General features: G+C 43.7%; 2 protein-coding genes across 3 annotated transcripts in view; both read right to left on the bottom strand.

The window, feature by feature from the left end:
- LOC129641118 (melanoma-associated antigen B3-like) overlaps window positions 1–22,573 on the bottom strand; it is a 48,348-nt gene that overhangs the window by 10,382 nt on the left and 15,393 nt on the right. The window lies entirely within an intron of this gene.
- The window catches only part of LOC129641123 (melanoma-associated antigen B2-like), a 45,396-nt gene continuing 35,287 nt past the window's right edge, over window positions 12,465–22,573 (bottom strand). The window contains exon 4 of the mRNA XM_055565914.1: window positions 12,465–12,560. Coding sequence (XP_055421889.1) covers window positions 12,465–12,560 — 96 coding nt within the window. The remainder of the gene's footprint in view (window positions 12,561–22,573) is intronic.

The raw sequence follows: 22,573 nt of genomic DNA, 5'->3' as shown, positions 1-22,573 counted from the left end.
AGCACACACTGAGACAGTGAGGAGTCAGACAAAAAGCACAGACTGTGGCACTGAAATGGATTAATAAGGAACCTAGTGATGTGGCCAGTGACCCTCCATCACAATATTCTGCAGGTACAGTTGGGGATGATACATTTCATTGGCAAACCACAATTATGAAAAAGAACAGCAGCCCATATTGAGGCAGTGTATTCTCTCTGACAATTCATTTCCCTAAAAACTACCCATTCACACTACCTAAGGGTGCATTTGCAACAGAATTTCTCCTCCAGACATGAACACTAATGGCAGCACTCGGTTCGCTACTCTAAGATCACTGTAGTCTCTTGCTTTCATGATTTCTACATTTCCGGTATCCATTTGTTCACTGCTATGTGATCAGAACCCAGATGATAGCCTCCCCAGTGCCAGAGGTTGCACAAATCTATAAAATAGAAATAAGTACAAAAGAGTTTTTCAGGAATGTACTCAGAAGTATGCCATGTGATGCTACCTTAAAGTCAGAATAACCTGCATTAAAGCTTGAATAAACTTTCAGTTCATTTCAGTTCACTCAGTCGTGTCCGACTGTTTGCAACCCCATGAATCACAGCACGCCAGGCCTCCCTGTCCATCACCAACTCCCGCAGTTCACTCACGTCCATCGAGTCGATGATGCCATCCAGCCATCTCATCCTCTGTCATCCCCTTCTCCTCCTGCCCCTAATCCCTCCCAGCATCAGAGTCTTTTCCAATGAGTCAACTCTTCACATGAGGTGGTCAAAGTACTGGAGTTTCAGCTTTAGCATCACTCCTTCCAAAGAAATCCCAGGACTGATCTCCTTTAGAATGGACTGGTTGGATCTCCTTGCAGTCAAAGGGACTCTCAAGAGTCTTCTCCAACACCACAGTTCAAAAGCATTAATTCTTTGGCGCTCAACTTAAATTATTGCTAAAAATGAAAAAAAAAAAACCAACCACTAATTCTAAAAGATACACACACACAATGGAATATTACTCAATCATAAAAAAGAATGAACTTTTGCCATTTTCAAGAACATGGATTGGTTGGAAGGTATTATGTTAACTAAAATATGTGAGAGAGAGGAAGACAAATGCTGTATAATACCATTTATATGGAGAAATTTTTTATTTTATTTTATTTTTAAACTTTACAAATTGTATTAGTTTTGCCAAATATCAAAATGAATCCGCCACAGGTATACATGTGTTCCCCATCCTGAACCCTCCTCCGTCCCCATAAAACTCCTAGAGAAGAACATAGGCAAAACACTCTCTGACATACATCACAGCAGGATCCTCTATGACCCACCATCCAGAATATTGGAAATAAAAGCAAAAATTGTTAAACAAATGGGACCTAATTAAACTTAAAAGCTTCTGCACATCAAAGGAAACTATTAGCAAGGTGAAAAGGCAGCCTTCACAATGGGAGAAAATAATAGCAAATGAAGCAATTGACAAACAACTAATCTCAAAAATATACAAGCAACTCCTACAGCTCAATTCCAGAAAAATAAATGACCCAATCAAAAAATGGGCCAAAGAACTAAATAGACATTTCTCCAAAGAAGACATACAGATGGTTAATAAACACATGAAAAGATGCTCAACATCACTCATTATCAGAGAAATGCAAATCAAAACCACTACGAGGTACCATTTCACACCAGTCAGAATGGCTGCTATCCAAAAGTCTACAAGCAATAAATGCTGGAGAGGGTGTGGAGAAAAGGGAACCCTCTTACACTGTTGGTGGGAATGCAAACTAGTACAGCCACTATGGAGAACAGTGTGGAGATTCCTTAAAAAACTGGAAATAGAACTGCCTTATGATCCAACAATCCCACTGCTGGGCATACACACTGGAGAAACCAGAAGGGAAAGAGACACGTATACACCAAAGGTCATCGCAGCACTGTTTATAATAGCCAGGACATGGAAGCAACCTAGATGTCCATCAGCAGATGAATGGATAAGAAAGCTATGGTACATATACACAATGGAGTATTACTCAGCCATTAAAAAGAATACATTTGAATCAGTCTAATGAGGTGGATGAAACTGGAGCCTATTATACAGAGTGAAGTAAGCCACAAAGAAAAACACCAATATAGTATACTAACGCATATATATGGAATTTAGAAAGATGGTAACAATAACCCTGTGTACAAGACAGCAAAAGAGACACTGATGTATAGAACAGTCTTATGGACTCTGTTGCAGAGGGAAAGGGTGGGAAGATTTGGGAGAATGGCATTGAAACATGTATAATATCAGGTATGAAACGAGTTGCCAGTCCAGGTTCGATGCAGGATATATGGAGAATTAATCAATAAAACAGACTAGGGAGATGAAGCAGACTCACAGATAGAGAGAACAAGCTAGAGGTGGTTACCAATGGAGAGCAGCAAGGGGGAGGGTAAGGGCAGGGATAGAAGATTAAGCGGTGCAAACTCATATGTATAAAATAAGTAAGCTACAAGAATATACTGCAAAACAAAGGGGATATACCGATATTTTATAATAACTATAAATGGAACATAACATTTACAAACTGTGAATCACTTTGTTGTGTCCCTGAAACATAAAATATTGTACATCAACTATGAAAATGAAGTGAAAGTGTTGGTTTCTCAGTCTTGTGCAACTCTTTTTGACCCTAAGGACGGTAGCCCGCCAGACTCCTCTATCGATGGAATTCTCCAAGTAAGAATTACCCACTGGAGTGGGTAACCATTCCCTTCGACAGGGGATCTTTCTGACTAAGTGATCAAACCCAGGTCTCCTACATTGCAGGCAGATTCTTTGCCATCTGAGCCACCAGGGAAGCCCACAACAACTATAGCTCGCTTTAAAAATATATATATTCTCTTAGGAACTTTCACATATACAATACAGTATTATTAACTATGGGCTTCCCTGGTGGCTCAGTGGTAAAGAATCTGCCTGTTGATGCAGGAGATGTGGGTTCAATTCCTGGGTCGGGAAGATGCCCTGGAGGAGGACACGGCAACCCAATCCAGTACTCTTGCATGGAAAATTCCAAAGACAGAGGAGGCTGGCAAGCTACAATCCATGGGGTTGCAGAGAGTAGGAAACCCCTTGGCGACTTAACAACAACGATTAACTACAGTCACCATGCTGTACATTATATCCCTGCTGCTGCTGCTACATCGCTTCAGTCGTGTCGGACTCTGTGCGACCCCATAGACGGCAGCCCCACCAGGCTCCCCTGTCCCAGGGATTCTCCAGGCAAGAACACTAGGGCTTCTTTATTTTGTAAGTGAAAGTTGTGAATGTTTATGCCATTTGGACACTTACACCCATTTCATCCATCCTCCAACCCCCTCTTGCGGCAACCGCCAATCTGCAACAGGATGGACCTAGAGATCATCATACTGACTGAAGTGAGTCAGACAGAGAAGGAGAAATATTATATGACATATCTTAGATGTATAATTTAAGAAGAGATGATACAAATGAATTTAACTACAAAATAGAAAGACTTACAGTCTCAGAGAACAAATTTATGGTTGCCGCTGGGGAAGGATGTGGGACAGGGATAGTTAGGGGATTTGGGATTGACATGTACACACTGCTATATTTAAAATGGATAAGCAACAAGGATGTACTGTATAACACAGAGAACTCTGCTTAATATTATGTGGCAGTACTGATGGAGGTTTGGGGGAGAGTGGATACATGTATATGTACGGCTGAGTCCCTTCACTGTTCACCTGAAAACTGTCACAATATTGTTAATTTGCTATACCCCAACACAAAATAAAAAAGCTGCTGCTGCTGCTGCTAAGTCACATTAGTCATGTCCAACTCTGTGCGACCCCATAGACGGAAGCCCACCAGGCTCCGCCGTCCCTGTGGTTCTCCAAGTAAGAATACTGGAGTGGGTTGCCATTTCCTTCTCCAATGCAGGAAAGTCAAAAGTGAAAGTGAAGTCGTGCAGTCGTGTCTAACTCTTAGCAACCCCATGGACTGTAGCCTACCAGGCTCCTCCATCCATGGGATTTCCCAGGCAAGAGTGCTGGAGTGGGATGCCATTGCCTTCTCCAATAAAAAAAGCTAAAATTTTACAAAAACTGTGCCTCCAGTGCAAGGGGTGAGAGTTCAAACCCTGGTTGGGGACTTAAGATCTCATGTGCCACATAGAAAACCAATCAACAAAATATCATCACAGAAAAAAGTGATGGGGATCCATGAAAGAAATAATTGATAAGTTACATTTCATTCCCCTTAAACTTCTGCTCCATTAAAATACACCAAGAGAACAAGAAGATGAGCCATAGTCTGGGAGAAAATATTTGCAAAAGACATATCTGATGAAGGCTCTAATCTAAAATATACAAAGAACTCTTAATATTAATAAGAAGAAAACTAACATCTAATAAAAAATGGACAAAAGATAGGAATAGATACCTCCCCAAGGAAGATACACAGATGGCAACAAGCATATGGAAAGATGCTCCACATCATATACCATTAGGGAACTGCAAATTAAAAAGCAAGCAGATACCACGACATGCCTTTCAGAATGGCCAGCATTCAAAGGACTGACAACACCAAATGCTGGTAAGGATGTGAATCAACAAGAACTCTCATTCCTCGGTGGTGGTGATACAAAATGGTAGAGCCACTATGGAAGACAGTTTGCAAGTTTCTTAGTAAACTATACATATTCAACACTGCTGGTAGGAATATAAATTGGTACAGCCAATTTACAGGGAAAACAGTGTAGCAGTTCCTCAAAAAATCAAAAATAACACATAATACTTTCTGCAATTCCACTACTATCCAAAGGAACTGAAATCAGGACCTCGAGGAGAGCTCTGCACTCCCATGTTCATTGCAGCACTACTCACAATGGCCAAGAAAGGGAAGCAGCCTAGGTGTGCAGTGACAGATGAATGGATAAAGAAGATGCAAAATACACATATAATGGAGCACCATTCAGCCTTAAAAAGAAGCTAACCCCTCCAGTTATGACAGCGTGGATAAACCCAGAGGACCTTCTGCTACAGTGAAATAAGCCAGACACAGAAGGACAAATACTGCATGCCATTTAGATGAAGAATCTAAAATGGTCAAAGTCAAAAAAACAGAGAGCAGAGTGGTGGTTACCATGGTCTATGGGAGGGTGAATGAGAAGGAATTGTAGACTTAAAAAACATTCACAGTCTATGCATGAGACAGGGTGCTCAGGGCTGGTGCACTGGGATGACCCTGAGAGATGGGATGGGGAGGCAGGTGGGAGGGGGGGTCAGGAAAGAGAACAATGTACACCCATGGCTGATTCATGTCAATGTATGGCAAAAGCCACTACAATACTGTAAAGTAATTAGCCACCAATTAAAATAAATAAATTAAAAGAAAAACAAAACAAAACAAAACAAATCATTCACAGCCTAAAAGCGGACAGTTATGTTCTCTTTGGTACAAACGTTTAGGACTTCAACCCAGGAGGCAGCGTCTCGAGTAACCCTGGGAGAACTGCTCCAAAGAAGGGAGGGGAGGAGCCAGGTTACATAGAAGTTTTGCAACAAAGGGCAGGTAGTCTGAATATCAAAAGATTATGATAAATGAAGGAAAACCAGATAACCCTGGTTAAGGAATTTAGCCCTTTTCCATATATGGAAAGATGCAAGAATCGGGGCTCACTGAAATCATTCCTTTGATATGAACTTCACATATCTGGGGCCCGTATCCTGTATTTTTACATCCTGTGTTCCCTCAGGGTTCACCATCCGTGGTGGCTGCAACTGTCGATAACTGACAGTGTTTATTCACTGATACAGCAGGCAGTATTCCAATTCTCAGTATTAATCAAAAGTTACAAAGTTTAATTATACAAAATGAATAAGTTCTAGGGATCTACTCTATAACATAGAGCTTATAGATAAAATACTATATTGTACACTCTCTAAGAGGTCAAATCTTACGGTAAGTGTTCTTATCACAAATACAAAACATAAAGGGTGAGAAGGCATCTGTCAAAATGGCCATCATCAAAAAGTCTATAAACAATAAATGCTGGAGAGGGTGTGGAGAAAAGGGAACTCTCTTGCATTGTTGGTGGGAATGTAAATTGATACAGCCTCTATGGGCTTCCCTGGTGGCTCAGAGGGTGAAGCATCTGCCTGCAACGCAGGAGACCTTGGTTCGATCCCTGTGTCAGGATGATCCCCTGAAGAAGGAAATGGAAACCCACTCCAGTACTCTTGCCTGGAAAATCCCATTGACAAAGAAGCCTGGTAGACTACAGTCTATGGGATCGCAAAGAGTCGGACACGACTGAACGAGTTCACTGTCTTTCTATGGAGAAGAGCATGAAGTTTCTTTAAAAATTAGGAATAAAACTACCACATGACCCAACCATCCCACTATTGGGCATAAACCCTTAGGAAACCATAAATGAATAAGACACATGTACTCCAATGTTCATTGCAGCACTATTTACAACATATAGGACACAGAAGCAACCTAGATGTCCATCGACGAATGGATAAAGCAGCTTTGGTACATGTATACAATGAAATACTACTCAGACATAAAAAAGACCATATTTGAGTGAGTTTCAATGTAGTGGGTGAACCTAGGGCCTATTATACAGAGTGAAGAAAGTCAGAAAGAGAAATTTAAACATCATATCCTGACACATAACACACTGAATCCTGGAGACAGCACTGATGTATGTATTTGCAGGGCAGGATGGAGACGCAGACATAGAGGACAGACTTGGTGACACAGGGGTAGAGGAGAGGAAGGGACAAGCCAAGAGTAATACTGAAATATACACATTACCATATGGAACATCGACAGCCAATGAGGATTTGCTGTGTGATGCAGGGAGCTCAAACTGGTGCTCTGTGATAACCTAGACAGGTGGGAAGGAGTGGGAGTGGAGGGATGTTCAAGGGGGAGGGGACATATGTATACCTATGGCCGATTCATGTTGATGTATGGCAGAAACCAACACAATATTGTAAAGCAACTAAACTCCGATTAAAAATAAACTTAAAAAAGGAAGAGGGGGAAATTTTGGAGGTAATGGATATGCTTATGGCATAAACTGTGGTGGTCATTTCACAGTAGACTTATCTCCAAATTCATCAATAAATTAAGTATGTATAGGTTTTTGTATGTCAATCATACATCAATAAATTGTCTTTTTTTAAAAACCAACTAAATAGATGAGGAAGCAATGGAAACAGTGACAGACTTCATTTTGGGGGGCTCCAAAATCACTGCAGATGGTGACCACAGTCACAAAATTAAAAGACGCTTGCTCCTTGGAAGAAAAGTTACGATCAACCTAGACAGCATATTAAAAAGCAGAGACATTACTTTGCCAACAAAGGTCTGCTAGCCAAAGCTATGGTTTTTCCAGTAGTCATGTACGGATGTGAGAGTTGGAATATAAAGAAAGCTGAGCACCAAAGAATTGATGCTTTTGAACTGTCATGACAGAGAAGACTCTTGAGAGTTCCTTGGACTGCAAGGAGATCCAACCAGTCCATTCTAAAGGAGATCAGTCCTGGGTGTTCTTTGGAAGGAATGATGCTAAAGCTGAAACTCCAGTACTTTGGCCACCTCATGTGAAGAGTTGACTCATTGGAAAAGACTCTGATGCTGGGAGGGACTGGGGGCTGGAGGAGAAGGGGAGGACAGAGGATGAGATGGCTGGATGGCATCACCGACTCGATGGATGTGAGTTTGAGTGAACTCCGGGAGTTGGTGATGGATAGGGAGGCCTGGCGTGCTGCAGTCTATGGGGTTGCAAAGAGTTGGACATGACTGAGCGACTGAACTGAACTGAAACATACTCTTGGGCTAGTGGTGAAGAATCCAACTACAATGCAGGAGACTCATGGGTTTGATCCTTGAGTTGGGAAGACTCCCTGGAAGAGGAAATGGTAACCCACTCCAGAATTTTGTCTGGGAAATTCCATGGACAGAGGAGCCTGGTGGGCTGTATTCCATGAGGTGGCAAAGAGTAAGAGACAACTGAGTGACTAAACAGTAAATATACTCTTACCCTATGATCTAGGGGTCATGCTCTTTGGTGTTTAGCCAGATGAGCTGGAAACTTACATCAACACAAAAACCTGCATGCAGTTGTTTATAGCAGCTTAATTCATATTTTCCAAAACTTAAAAAGCAACCATCAGTGTCCTTCAGCAGGTAATGGGATAAGTAACAGAATACTGTTCAATGCTAAACATGAATAAGTTTTCAAACTGTGAAAAGACATGGAGGAACCTTAGATGTGTATTACTAAAAAAAAATTATTCTCAAAAAGCTACACACTGCATGATTCCAACTACATGACTCTTAGAAAAAAGCAGAAATATAGAAACAGTAAAAAGACCAATGGTTGCCAAGGTTTGGGGGGCAGGGAGGGAGGGATGAACAGAGCACAGAGAGCTTTTTACTGTTGTGAAACTTCTCTGTATGAACATAAAGGGGTGGGTGCTGTCGTTATTTAGTTACTCAGTCGTGCCCAACTCTTGGCGACCTAATGGACTGTACCCCGCCAGACTCCTCTGTTTATGGGATTTCTCAGGCAAGAATACTCGGTGAGTTGCCTTTGTCTTCTCCAGGGGATCTTCCCATCCAGGGATTGAACCCACGTCTCTTGCATGGGCAGATGGATTCTTTACCACTGACCCACCTGGGAAGCCCATAAGGCTGGATACAAGTCATCATCCATTTGTCTATATTCACAGAGAGTACAATACCGAGAAAAGAAGCTAATATAAGTAAATGTGCTAGTCCAGGACTTTGTGTGCTAATGATATATCAATGTAGCTTCCTAGATTGTAGCAAATGGCCTACTCTGCTGGGGGACATTGACAGTAGGGGAGGCTGTGCATGTGTCCAAGAAGAAGATATATGGGAACTCTCCATATTTTCTGCTCCATTTTGCTGTCAATCTAAGGCTGCTTAAAAAAGTAAACTTAAAAAATAGGGCTGGGTGGCTCAGCCCCATACCCTTCCCTGGGGATTGAAGTCTTGAGTGCAGGGCCAGGCCCTCTTAACCCTCTATTCAAAAGTGGGTGGGCCCCTCAATCCTCATTCAGTTTGCTTGATTTGGACACTGGCAGGGCCTGAGGCTCCCCTCTTTTTAGATCTGAGAACATTTCCTGAGATCCAAAATGATGTGAGGGTGGCATCGCTTGACCACACCTGCCATGCCATGAGTGACAACTGCATCAGGCAGGTTGGGAACACATATGATGGTGATCCCACTGGGGGTGCTGACTCCATACCCTAAATCTGACTCAGGTGAAGGCCTAAGTGTTCCCCCTCTGCTGACCTGAGACCTCCGTCTCAATTCAAGCTCATCACTTTTGTGTTACCCCTGAGAAGGATATGAGGCCATCTCTTTCTGACGTTTACAAGGATCTGCCGTGGCAACAGGGAGGATTCCGTGAGGTCTCTGCTGATATGGGCTTGGCAGGGCTGCTCTTCCTCCTGGCACACCTTAGAAATATTTCTCTCTACTGACCTGAGCCGGCCAACTTCAGATAAAGGTCTGCTGACCTGGGCACCCTCCTAGGCGGGAGTCACAAATCCCCGAGAACCCTGAACATTAAGTGAGCGATTGCTCAGGCTGAGAACTTTGCCTGGGGCATGTTACCCTCCCCAGCCCACCTGTAAGGGCCTCTTCCTCCTTCTTGGTCAGAAGATCTGTGTGAAAGCTCTCAGCAGCAGCTGAGGCCTGGGAGGAATTTTCACCTTCCTGAACTTGGCCCTCGGCACCTACACCAGATCTCAAGCGTGCTGCGCCACCGACACCAGATCTTTTTGCATATAGCACCTGCAGCAGCACTGGTGGTGCCTTGGGCTCCCTGAGGCCCCTTGGAGGTGCCAGCAGCAGACAAGCTTGAGGGAGTGCTCTCTGAATCAGGAGGGGAGGAGGAGGTGGTCTCTTCTCCCCCAGATGTGGTGGCCTGATCATGAAGACCCTGGGTCTCAGCCCAGGCCTGGGGATGTTTCTCATGAGCACGGTGCTTACTCTTCTGCCCACGAGGCATGACCTCGTGGTCAGGGACCGCAGGCAGGGGTCTGGGCCAATAGACAAGAGATTGGGGCACCTGGAGGATGGAGAATGAGGTGACATGAGCACCTTAAAACAGGGAGATTCTACCTTGGCTTAATCAAAGGCCGCCTCTGCAGGTGTCCTTGAGGACACTGCCCTAGGAACCCACAAGCCTCCTGTTTTCCGGGTCAGCCTGTCCCCTGAGAATCCCAGAGGAAGAACAGAAGCCTTACTTTTCCTCCACGCCCTCTCAGCCCTGCTTTAGATTTACTGAGGTGACAGCAGGTGCTGGCAGTGGGGTCCTCTCAGCTCATCTTCAGTATTATCACATCAAGTCCTAGTGGAGCCAGGGCACCCTTCTCTCTGCTACTCTGATGCGGACACTTTAGATCTCCACATGATCCAGAAGCAAGTGAAGGTCTAAAGTGTCTGAGTGCCTCAGTCCACCTCCCTCCCAGGGGATACCCAGTGCTGAGAGCTCAGTAAGGTCTTTTCTACCCTGAGTTCACTGGGATCATCATTCATGGTCCTTACCTTGGCTCCTTAAAACGTTGGGCACTATTCTCAATTTGCTAACTGGTGGCTGCACCTTCAGACTAGACATTTCCCCTCCCCTAGACTTGGTAAAAAATAGTAAAGCAGATATTCAACCTCACAGCCCATCCCTGAGATTTCCTGGGCGGAAATCCAAGGGTTGGGATGTACGCTCTGAGTCCTCAACTCAGGTTCCTCAACTGAGCTCCTGGCAAAGAATCTCCACTTTCTCCTGAACTGATACCTGTCGGATAGTAAAAACCAACCACCCATTGTCCCAATAGGAAGAAGTGAAGATGACCTCATCTTCCCAAACATGGTCTCCTAAGAACGGAAGCTGTTGCAGGCAGGTTGCTGTCCCTGTGGTCCCATCCAAGATCCCAATTCAAAGTTAATTTTTTTTTTTTTTGCTTCTCTTTTCTTCTATATGTCCTTTTAAAAACAAATTTATCTATTTTTAACGGAAGGATAATATCTTTACAATATTGTGTTATCTTCTGCCCCACATCAATATGAATCAGCCATAGGTATACTGTATGTCCCCTCCCTCTCCAAACTCTCTCCCACCTCCCACCCCATCCCACCCCTCTTAAGCTGTTAGAGCACTGGCTTTGAGCTCCCTGAGTCACAAGCTAATTCCCACTGGTTATTTATTTTACATATGGTAATACGTACGTTTTCAATGTTACTCTCTCAATCTGCCCCTCCCTCTCCTTCTCCCACTGTGTCCACGAGTGTGTTCTCTATGTCTGCATCTCCAGGCTGCCCTGCAAAGAGGTTTATCAGTACCATCTTTCTGGATTCCATATATATGCATTAATATATGATATTGGCTTTCCTCTTTCTGACTTAATTCACTCTGCATTAAAAAAAAAAAAAAAAGAGGAATAAAACTACCACATGAGCCAACAGTACCATTATGGAGGATATATCATGAGGAAACTAACTGAAAACGACACTTGTACTCAAATGTTCACTGCAGCACTATTTAAAATAGCCAGGACATAGAAGCAACCAAGGTCTACATTTGACTCATGACAGGGTCTAAGAGTTCTCCCTCTGCTGACCACTCCCTTGGCTGACCACTCCTTAGCCCAAAGTGGGGACCGACATGTATTCTTGAGGTCTGCCAGGGATGACGACAGGAAGGATCTGGTCTGAATGATGTGGTGTGGAACATACCCACAGCCCCCGAGGTTCTCACCATGACCCCTCCAAAACCGAAACCCTCCCCTGCCAACCTGAGGCTGCCCCCTTTGACCTGGTCACTCGCTTCCCGAAGATGTCCCAGGAAGTATCATGTCAAAACGCCAGATTCTCACAGGCCTGAAAACAGGGCTGGGGCTTTATGTGGACCCGTTTCTTAAGGAAGTGGCCCTCATCCTCACTCAGCGTCACAACCATGAATCATGTTCGGAACTAGCTCCCTTTGTTGAACTGGTTTTACTGTGTTACAGCAAGGCTCTCACTTCCCCAAAACCACCTCCAGTGGACACCAGGGGGCACCACAGTTGGCCAGCTCTACCCAGGGCCTCCTAGAGCCCAGTATAGGGGGGCAGCTCAGTGTGGCGCCATTGCGGTATCGAAGTCTGCTCATCAGCCCTCAGGGCCGTTATCTAGGTCCTAGACATCCTCCGGGGGTAGAATTCGGGCCTACCCCCACAGACCAATGCCTTGGCCTGAGACACTCTAGACCACATTCAGCCGATAGCTCTGAGGGGCCCACAAAAGCCGTATCACAGGGGTGGGTTATGGATGGGTCACTTTTATTACTGGAAGGGTTGGGAAAGTCCCTTCAGCTACATTCAGGTCCTCACCTTGGTTCCGGACGAGTCCTGGACCCTAAGTCTCCACCAAACGGTTGCTGCGGCTACTGGTCGAGCTCCTCGCCTTCGAAGCGGAAGTGGAGGAGAGCTGCGCACCGTCCTACGTGAGGTCGCCCGAGGTCGGCGGCAAGGGCGGCGTACTACGGGAACCCCAGTAGCTCAATATTCATCCGTTCCTGGATTCTCTCTCAGGGTCCTCCGTGTGCAGTTTAACAGAGCACCGAACGCCTCCATCTATGAAGCCAAGTCCTACAGCCCCCAAACAAAGCCTTTGCCTCCCCAAGTCCCTGCTACTGCTGCTGCTATGTCGCTTCAGTCATGTCCGACTCTGTGTGACCCCATAGATGGCAGCCCACCAGGCTCCCCCATCCCTGGGATTCTCCAGGCAAGAACACTGGAGTGGGTTGCCATTTCCTTCTCCAACCCAAGTCCCTAGTGGAAGGTATCAGGGCACTGCTCTGAGAATCTCTGCTTGTCAGGAGGGGCACCACTCTGTAAGCCTCCCTCTTTGGGGAGAGATCCTCTCATTAGCACTTATCGTCCTCACCTTAAGTCCGGTTATGGTCAGGATGACACCCCTCTGCAGATCTGGGGCCCTATCCTGTGAGAGAAGGCCTTGCCCTCCCTGAGTTCACACAGGTGGAATGAGGGGACCACTCAGAAGTAGCTCTTCTGGGTCTCTCAGAGCTAAGAATTTACAGAATGCTGTTTGGCTCCCTCTCCAGGGGTCCCCGCTAACACTCAGCATTGTCACCTGAGGTCCTGCTTGGGCTCAGATTCGTCCACCCACGAAACTAGGCTGATCCTATTAGACAGAGGCCTCACCTCACTGAGAATTTCCAGACTGAAATTAACCTGACATCTGTGCCCTGAGCTTCCTGGGGAGCACAGCGACAGAGATTTTCCAGGGCCTCCTTTGATGCAGTGTGTGCTACTGTGAGTGCACTTTCACGTCCTCACATTGAAACGGGACGAACCCTGTAACTCCACTCTCTGTTTTATGAAGCTGCTTGTCTTACATCAAGGTCCTAGTCTCCTTGAGAATTCCAAGTTGGAAGTCAGGGTGACCCTCATGTGATCGTAGTCCATAAGGGCCTCTAAAAACAGGCAGTGGGGATGCAACTCGAGTCCTTCTGTATTCCTCTTGCTCAGCAGCCTCACTACATCTACCACAGCCTAGGACTGCTCCTTGTACTGATCTAAGATACTTCTCTGGGTGACCACTATAATCAGGAGTCACTGTCTCCACAGTCCTCTTTCATGTCTTGATTAAAGGCTTCCTGGTAAATGCATATTCCTACAAACACTTGAGCAGATACCCTCTAGCAAATCTTGGAGAAAACGGGTCTCAGTCCCAAAAGTGATGTAAGATTAGGAAAATGCAGCAGAAATCAAGGAACTCAGAACAGATGTTACGCTGTCAGAGAAAAAGAGCTGATATATTCCTTCTCTTCAGCCAGATTTTGGTTGTCTGCTTAGTTCCTCAGTCATTTCCTACTCTTTGCAACCCCATGGACTGTAGCCTTCCAGGCTCCTCTGTCCATGGGGATTCTCCAGGCAAGAATCCTGGAGTGAGTTGCTCTCCTTCAGGGGATGTACCAAACCCAGGAATCAAACCCAGGACTCCCACATTGCAGGTGGATTCTTTACTTTCTGAGCCACCAGATTTAGGGTGGTTCTAAAATCTTTACTTTCAGGACCCTCCTGTTGGTCCACTGGTTAAGACTCTGTACTCCCAATGCAGGGGGCCCAGGTTCGATCCCTGGTCAGGTAATTGGATCCCACATACCAGAACTAAGAGTTCATGTGCCACAACTAAAACTTTCACATGCCACAACTAAAGAGCCTGCCTGTGGCAACAAAGATCCTGAGTGTTACAGCTAAGACTCAGAGCAGCCAAAAATAAATAAAAATAAATATTTTTAATTAAAAAAATTATTTACTTTCTACATAGAAGGATAGCACCTGATAATCTTGTCAGCCCTTCATGACTTGAGGGTGTCTGAATTTGCACATGCAGATAATCATAAGGTTACTGAGCATTATCTTTTTCTCTCATTTCTCTCTCTTATTTTGGTTATGTGCTATGTGGCAATATTGATGGTAAGAGAGTTTTGGTGGAGAGTGGATACATGTATATGTATGGGTGAGTCCCTTCACTGTTCATCTGAAACTGTCACAATATTGTTAATTGGCTATCCCCAAGCAAAAAATAAATGTTCAAATTATAAAAAACAAAACTGTGCTTCCAGTGCAAGGGGTATGAGTTTAAACCCTGGTTGTGGAATTAGGATCCCATGTTTCAAGGGGCGGTCCTAAGATGGTGGAGGAATAGGATGGGGAGACCACTTTTTCCCCCACAAATTCACTGAAAGAACATTTGAATGCTGAGCAAATTCTAAAAAACAACTTCTGAATGATGGCAGAGGACATCAGACACCTAGAAAGGCAGCCTATTGTCTTCAAAAGGAGGTAGGACAAAATATAAAAGATAAACATAGAGACAAAAGAGGTAGGGATGGAGAACCATCCTGGGAAGGGAGTCTTAAAAAAGAGAGAAGTTTCTGAACACCAGGAAACACTCTCACTGGCGGGTCTGTGGCAAGCCTATGAATCTCAGAGGGCAACATAACTGGGAGGAAAAATAAACAAATAGGTACATAAATAATTAAAACCCACAGATTACATGCCTAACGGCAATTCCCAGCGGAGCAGCAGCCCAGACACTCACATCTGCCACTAGAAAGTGGGGGCTGGACAGGGAGGCGTGGGCTGCATTTCTTAGGGTAAGGACCCAAGGCCTGAATGCCCTGAGGGCAACTGAGGGTACTAACTTGAGATAGCAACCCAGACTGTGGGATAGCTATCCCGTGAAAAGCCCTAACCTAAGACACTGCCAGGCCTGCTCACAGAGCAAAGGACTGAGCAGAGCTAGCAGGCTGTGGACTGGCCCATCCCCCACTGGAGACAGGCAGCCAAGGGCAGCCAGAGCCAGAAGGGGGCAACTGCAGCTCCAGAGAGGCATCCTCTACCAAACTGCAAGCAGGCTTCATTGCTAACCAAGACTTGTTGGGATTCTGGATGGTTGACATCCGCCGGGAAGGTTGCAGCCAGAGATCAGCTCCCCAGAAGAGACACATGGCAAACCTGAGAAGACGTGCCTGTTGTACACCCAGAAAACCGAGAGGCTGGGACAGGGGAGGTGATAAGACGCAGCCTCCAAACTGGGGCGACTGCGCTCACCAAGCTCATGGTCACCTGAGCTGTTCAGACCTGGGACAGGCACAAAACGCATGCCCAACCAAGTCTGCACCTTTGTCAAGTACCCGAGATCCTGAACCTGAGAGGCTTAGACCGGGGAAGTGCACGCAACCCAGGCCCCACCTCAGACAGTCCCCAGCAGAGCAACCTAGAGCCTGAGCAGTGTAGACTGGGAAAGCACACACTCAGTGAGCAGGGGCAAACCCAGTGTGGCCGAGACACTGAAAGCATTCCCCACACACACCAGTGATATTTGTTTGCAGTGTTCCTCCCTCCCCACAGAACGACTGAACAAGGGAGCCTAAAAAAAGTAACCACCACCACCCCCTTGTGTCAGGGTGGAAATTAGACACTGAAGAGACCAGCAAACAGAAGAAGCTAAAATAAACAGAGGGAACCACTTTGGAAATGACAGGTGCAACAGATTAAAACCCTGTAGTTGGCACTGACTACATAGGAAGGGGCCTTTAGATCTTGAGAATTATAAGCCAGATAAAGGAACTGTCTGAAAATGAACTGACCCCACACTGTCCACAACAGCTCCAGAGAAAGTCCTAGATATATTTTTACTATTATAATTTCTAATTAAAAATTAAAAAAAAATTTAAGTCCTCAGTTACTCCTTTAATTTTCATTTTTATAACCTACTATTACCTTGCAAAAAAAGACACTCTTTTTAAATCAAACTTCATATATATATTTTATAATTTTTGTGACTTTGTTTTTTTAATATTGTATTTTTGAGACTCTAACCTCTACTCTAGATTTTTAATCTTTGGTTTTTGGTATTTGTTATTGATTATGTACCTTTAAGAACCCAATCTTCAGTACCCATTTTTACTTGGGCGTGAGATTACTGGCTTGACTGCTCTCTCCCTCTTAGGACTCTCCTTTTTCTCCACCAGGTCACCTCTATATCCCCTCTCCCCCTTTTCTTCTCTACCCAACTAGGTGAATCTCTTTGTGTGTCCAGGGCCGTGGAGAACACTTAGCAAACTGATTACTGGCTGGATCTGTTGTCTCCTTTTGGTTCCCCCTATTATCCTCCTGGCCACCTCTGTCTCCTTCCTCCCTCTTCTCTTTTCTGTGTAACTCCACGAAACTCTCTGAGTGTTGCAGACTGTGGAGAGCACATAGGGAAGTGATTACTAGCTATTTTGCTCTCTCCCCTTTCTCTTCTCCTCCTAGTCATCTCTATCTCCCTCCTCCCTCCTGTCATTTCCATGTAACTCTGTGTACCTCTCTGGGTATCCCTCACTGTGGAGAAACTTTTCATCATTAACCTAGATGTTTTATCATCAGTGCCGAATAGATGGAGAAGTCTTGAGGCTACTATAAGAATAAGACTGAAAACTTGAGGCAGGAGGCTTAAATCCAAGACCTGAGAACACCAGAGAACTCCTGACTCCAGGGAACATTAAAGGATAGGAGCTCATCAAAAGCCTCCATACCTACACTGAAGCCAAGCACCACCCAAAGGCCAACAAGTTCCAGAGCAAGACATACCACGCTAATTCTCCAGCAACACAGGAACATAGCCCTGAGTTTCAATATACAGGCTGCTCAAAGTCACACTAAACCCATAGATATCTCAAAACTCACTACTGGACACTTCATTGCACTCCAGAGAGAAGAAATCCAGCCCCACCCACCAGAACACCAACACAAGCTTCCCTAACCAGGAAACCTTGACAAGCCACCCGTCCAACTCTACCCACAGAGAAGAACCTCCACAATAAAGAGGAACCACAAACTTCCAGAATACATAAAGGCCACCCCAAACACAGCAATATAAACAAGATGAAAAGGCAGAGAAATACTCAGCAGGTAAAGGAACAGAATGAATGCCCACCACACCAAACAAAAGATGAAGTGATAGGGAATCTACCTGATAACGAATTCTGAATAAAGATAGTGAAAATGACCCAAAATCTTGAAAACAAAATGGAGTTACAGATAAATAGCCTGGAGACAAGGATTGAGAAGATGCAAAAAATGTTTAACAAGGACATCAAAGAAATAAAAAAGAGTCAATATATAATGAATAATGCAATAAATGAGATAAAAAACACTCTGGATGGAACCAACACTAGAATAATGGAGACTGAGGATAGGATAAGTGAGGTAGAGGATAGAATGGTAGAAATAAATGAAACAGAGAAGAAAAAAGAAAAAAGAAATGAGGACAACCTCAGAGACCTCTGGGACAATGTTAAACGCCCCAACATTAGAATCATAGGCATCCCACAAGAAGAAGACAAAAAGAAAGACCATGAGAAAATACTTGAGGAGCAAATAGCTGAAAACTTCCCTAAAATGGGGAAGGAAATAGTCACCCAAGTCCAAGAAACCCAGAGAGTCCCACACAGGATAAACCCAAGGCGAAACACCCCAAGACACATATTAATCACATTAACAAAGATCAAACACAAAAAAACAAATATTAAAAGCAGCAAGGGAAAAACAACAAATAACACACAAGGGGATTCCCATAAGGATAACAGCTGATCTTTCAATAGAAACTCTTCAGGCCAGAAGGGAATGGCAGGATATATTTAAAGTGATGAAAGTGAAAAACCTACAGCCCAGATTACTGTATTCAGCAAGGATATCATTCAAATATGAAGGAGAAATCACAAGCTTTACAGACAAGCAAAAGCCGAGAGAATTCAGCACCACCAAACTAGCTCTCCAACAACTGCTAAAGTATCTTCTCTAGGCAGGAAACACAGAATGGGTGTATAAACTCGAACCCAAAACAACAAAGTAAATGGCAACGGGATCATACTTGTCAATAATTACCTTAAATGTAAATGGACTGAATACCCCAACCAAAAGACAAAGACTGGCTGAATGGATACAAAAACAAGACCCCTACATATGTTGTCTACAAGAGGCCCACCTCGAAACAAGGGACACATACAGACTGAAAGAGAAGGGCTGGAAAAAGATATTCCACACAAATAGAGACCAAAAGAAAGCAGGAGTAGCAATACTCATATCAGATAAAATAGACTTTAAAGGCTGTGAAAAGAGACAAAGAAGGACACTACATAATGATCAAAGGATCAGTCCAAGAAGAAGATATAACAATTATAAATATATATGCACCCAACATAGGAGCACTGCAACATGAAAGACAAATACTCTTACCAATACTATTCAACATAGTTTTGGAAGTTTTGGCCACAGCAATCAGAGCAGAAAAAGAACTAAAAGGAATACAGATTGGAAAAGAAGAAGTAAAACTCTAACTGTTTGCAGATGACATGATCCTCTACATAGGAAACCATAAAGACTTCACCAGAAAATTACTAGAGCTAATCAATGAATATAGTAAAGTTGCAGGATATAGAATTAACACACAGAAATCCCTTGAATTCCTATACACTAACAATGAGAATCAGCGAACTGAAATGGACTGGAATGGGTGAATTTAACTCAGATGACCATGATATCTACTACTGCGGGCAGGAATCCCTCAGAAGAAATGGAGTAGCCATCATGGTCAACAAAAGAGTCCGAAATGCAGTACTTGGATGCAATCTCAAAAACGACAGCATGATCTCTGTTCATTTTCAAGGCAAACCATTCAATATCATAGTAATCCAAGTCTATGCCCCAACCAGTAACGCTGAAGAAGCTGAAGTTGAACAGTTCTATGAAGACCTACAAGACCTTTTAGAACTAACACCCAAAAAAGATGTCCTTTTCATTATAGGGGACTGGAATGCAAAAGTAGGAAGTCAAGAAACACCTGGAGTAACAGGCTAATTTGGCCTTAGAATACGGAATGAAGCAGGGCAAAGACTAATAGAGTTTTGCCAAGAAAATGCACTGGTCATAACAAACACCCTCTTCCAACAACACAAGAGAAGACTCTATACATGGACATCACCAGATGGTCAACACTGAAATCAGATTGATTATATTCTTTGCAGCCAAAGATGCAGAAGCTCTATACAGTCAGCAAAAACAAGACCAGGAGCTGACTGTGGCTCAGACCATGAACTTATTATTGCCAAATTCAGACTTAAATTGAAGAAAGTAGGGAAAACCACTAGACCATTCAGGTATGACCTAAATCAAATCCCTTATGATTATACAGTGGAAGTGAGAAATAGATTTAAGGGCCTAGATCTGATAGATAGAGTGCCTGATGAACTATGGAATGGGGTTCGTGACATTGTACAGGAGACAGGGATCAAGACCATCCCCATGGAAAAGAAATGCAAAAAAAGCAAAATGGCTGTCTGGGGAGGCCTTACAAATAGCTGTGAAAAGAAGAAAAGTGAAAAGCAAAGGAGAAAAGGAAAGATATAAGCATCTGAATGCAGAGTTCCAAACAATAGCAAGAAGAGATAAGAAAGCCTTCTTCAGTAAGCAATGCAAAGAAATAGAGGAAAACAACAGAATGGGAAAGACTAGAGATCTCTTCAAGAAAATCAGAGATACCAAAGGTACATTTCATGCAAAGATGGGCTCGATAAAGGACAGAAATGGTATGGACCTAACAGAAGCAGAAGATATTAAGAAGAGATGGCAAGAATACACAGAAGAACTGTACAAAAAAGATCTTCATGTCCCAGATAATCACGATGGTGTGATCACTGACCTAGAGCCAGACATCCTGGAATGTGAAGTCAAGTGGGCCTTAGAAAGCATCACTACGAACAGAGCTAGTGGAGGCAATGGAATTCCAGTTGAGCTATTCCAAATCCTGAAAGATGATGCTGTGAAAGTGCTGCACTCACTATGCCAGCAAATTTGGAAAACTCAGCAGCGGCCACAGGACTGGAAAAGGTCAGTTTTCATTCCAATCCCAAAGAAAGGCAATGCCAAAGAATGCTCAAACTACCACACAACTGCACTCATCTCACATGCTAGTAAAGTAATGCTCAAAATTCTCCAGGCCAGGCTTCAGCAATACATGAACTGTGAACTTCCTGATGTTCAAGCTGGTTTTAGAAAAGGCAGAGGAACCTGGGATCAAATTGCCAACATCTGCTGGATCATGGAACAAGCAAGAGAGTTCCAGAAAAACATCTATTTCTGCTTTATTGACTATGCCAAAGCCTTTGACTGTGTGGATCACAATAAACTGTGGAAAATTCTTCAAGAGATGGGAATACCAGACCACCTGACCTGCCTCTTGAGAAATTTGTATGCACGTCAGGAAGCAATAGTTAGAACTGGACATGAAACAACAGACTGGTTCCAAAAAGGAAAAGGAGTACGTCAAGGCTGTATATTGTCACCCTGTTACTTAACATATATGCAGAGTACATCATGAGAAACGCTGGACTGGAAGAAACACAAGCTGGAATCAAGATTGCCAGGAGAAATATCAATAACCTCAGATATGCAGATGACACCAACCTTATGGCAGAAAGTGAAGAGGAACTAAAAAGCCTCTTGATGAAGGTGAAAAAGGAGAGTGAAAAAGTTGGCTTAAAGCTCAACATTCAGAAAATGAAGATCATGGCATCCGGTCCCATCACTTCACAGGAAATAGATGGGGAAACAGTGGAAACAGTGTCAGACTTTATTTTTCTGGGCTCCAAAATCACTGCAGATGGTGACTGCAACCATGAAATTAAAAGACGCTTATTCCTTGGAAGAAAAGTTATGACCAACCTAGATAGCATATTCAAAAGCAGAGACATTACTTTGCCAACAAAGGTCCGTCTAGTCAAGGCTATGGTTTTTCCTGTGGTCATGTATGGATGTGAGAGTTGGATTGTGAAGAAGGCTGAGTGCCAAAGAATTGATGCTTTTGAACTGTGGTGTTGGAGAAGACTCTTGAGAGTCCCTTGTACTGCAAGGAGATTCAACCAGTCCATTCTAAAGGAGATCAGCCCTGGGATTTCTTTGGAAGGAATGATTCCAAAGCTGAAACTCCAGTACTTTGTCCACCTCATGCGAAGAGTTGACTCATTGGAAAATACTCTGATGCTGGGAGGGATTGGGGGCAGAAGGAGAAGGGGTCGACAGAGGATGAGATGGCTGCATGGCATCACTGACTCGATGGACATGAGTCTGAGTGAACTCCGGGAGTTGGTGATGGACAGGGAGACCTGGCGTGCTGTGATTCAGGGGGTCACGAAGAGTCAGACATGACTGAGCGACTGATCTGATCTGATCTGATCTTAACAATGAGAAAACAGAAAGAGAAATTAAGGGAATACTTCCTTTTACCATTGCAATGAAAAGAATAAAACACTTAGGAATATATTTACCTAAAGAAATAAAAGACCTATAGATAGAATACTATAAAACACTGGTGAAAGAAATCAGACGGGACACGCACAGATGGAGAAATATACCATGTTCGTGGTTTGGAAGAATCAATATAGTGAAAATGATTATACTACCCAAAACAATTTATAGATTCAATGCAATCCCTATCAAGCTACCAACAGTATTTTCCCAAAACTAGAACAAAGAATTTCACAATTTGTATGGAAATACAAAAAACCTCGAATAGCCAAAGCAATCTTGAGAAAAAAAAAATGGAACTGGAGGAATCAACCTGCCTGACTTCAGGCTCTACTGCAAAGCCAGTCATCCAGACAGTATGGTAGTGGCACAAAGACAGAAATATAGATCAATGGATCAAAATAGGAAGCCCAGAGATAAATCCATGCACCTATGGACACCTTATATTTGACAAAGGAGGCAAGAATATACAATGGAGAAAAGACAATCTCTTTAATAAAAAGTGGTGCTGGGAAAACTGCCCAACCACTTGTAAAAGAATGAAACTAACACACTTTCTAACACCATACACAAAAATAAACTCAAAATGGATTAAAAATCTAAATGTAAGACCAGAAACTGTAAAACTCTTAGAGGAAAACATAGTCAAAACACTCTGCGACATAAATCACAG

The sequence above is a fragment of the Bubalus kerabau genome, unplaced genomic scaffold (genome assembly GCF_029407905.1).
Source record: "Bubalus kerabau isolate K-KA32 ecotype Philippines breed swamp buffalo unplaced genomic scaffold, PCC_UOA_SB_1v2 scaffold_76, whole genome shotgun sequence".
NCBI lineage: Eukaryota > Metazoa > Chordata > Mammalia > Artiodactyla > Bovidae > Bubalus > Bubalus kerabau.
This window is presented reverse-complemented; position numbering and strand designations above follow the sequence as displayed.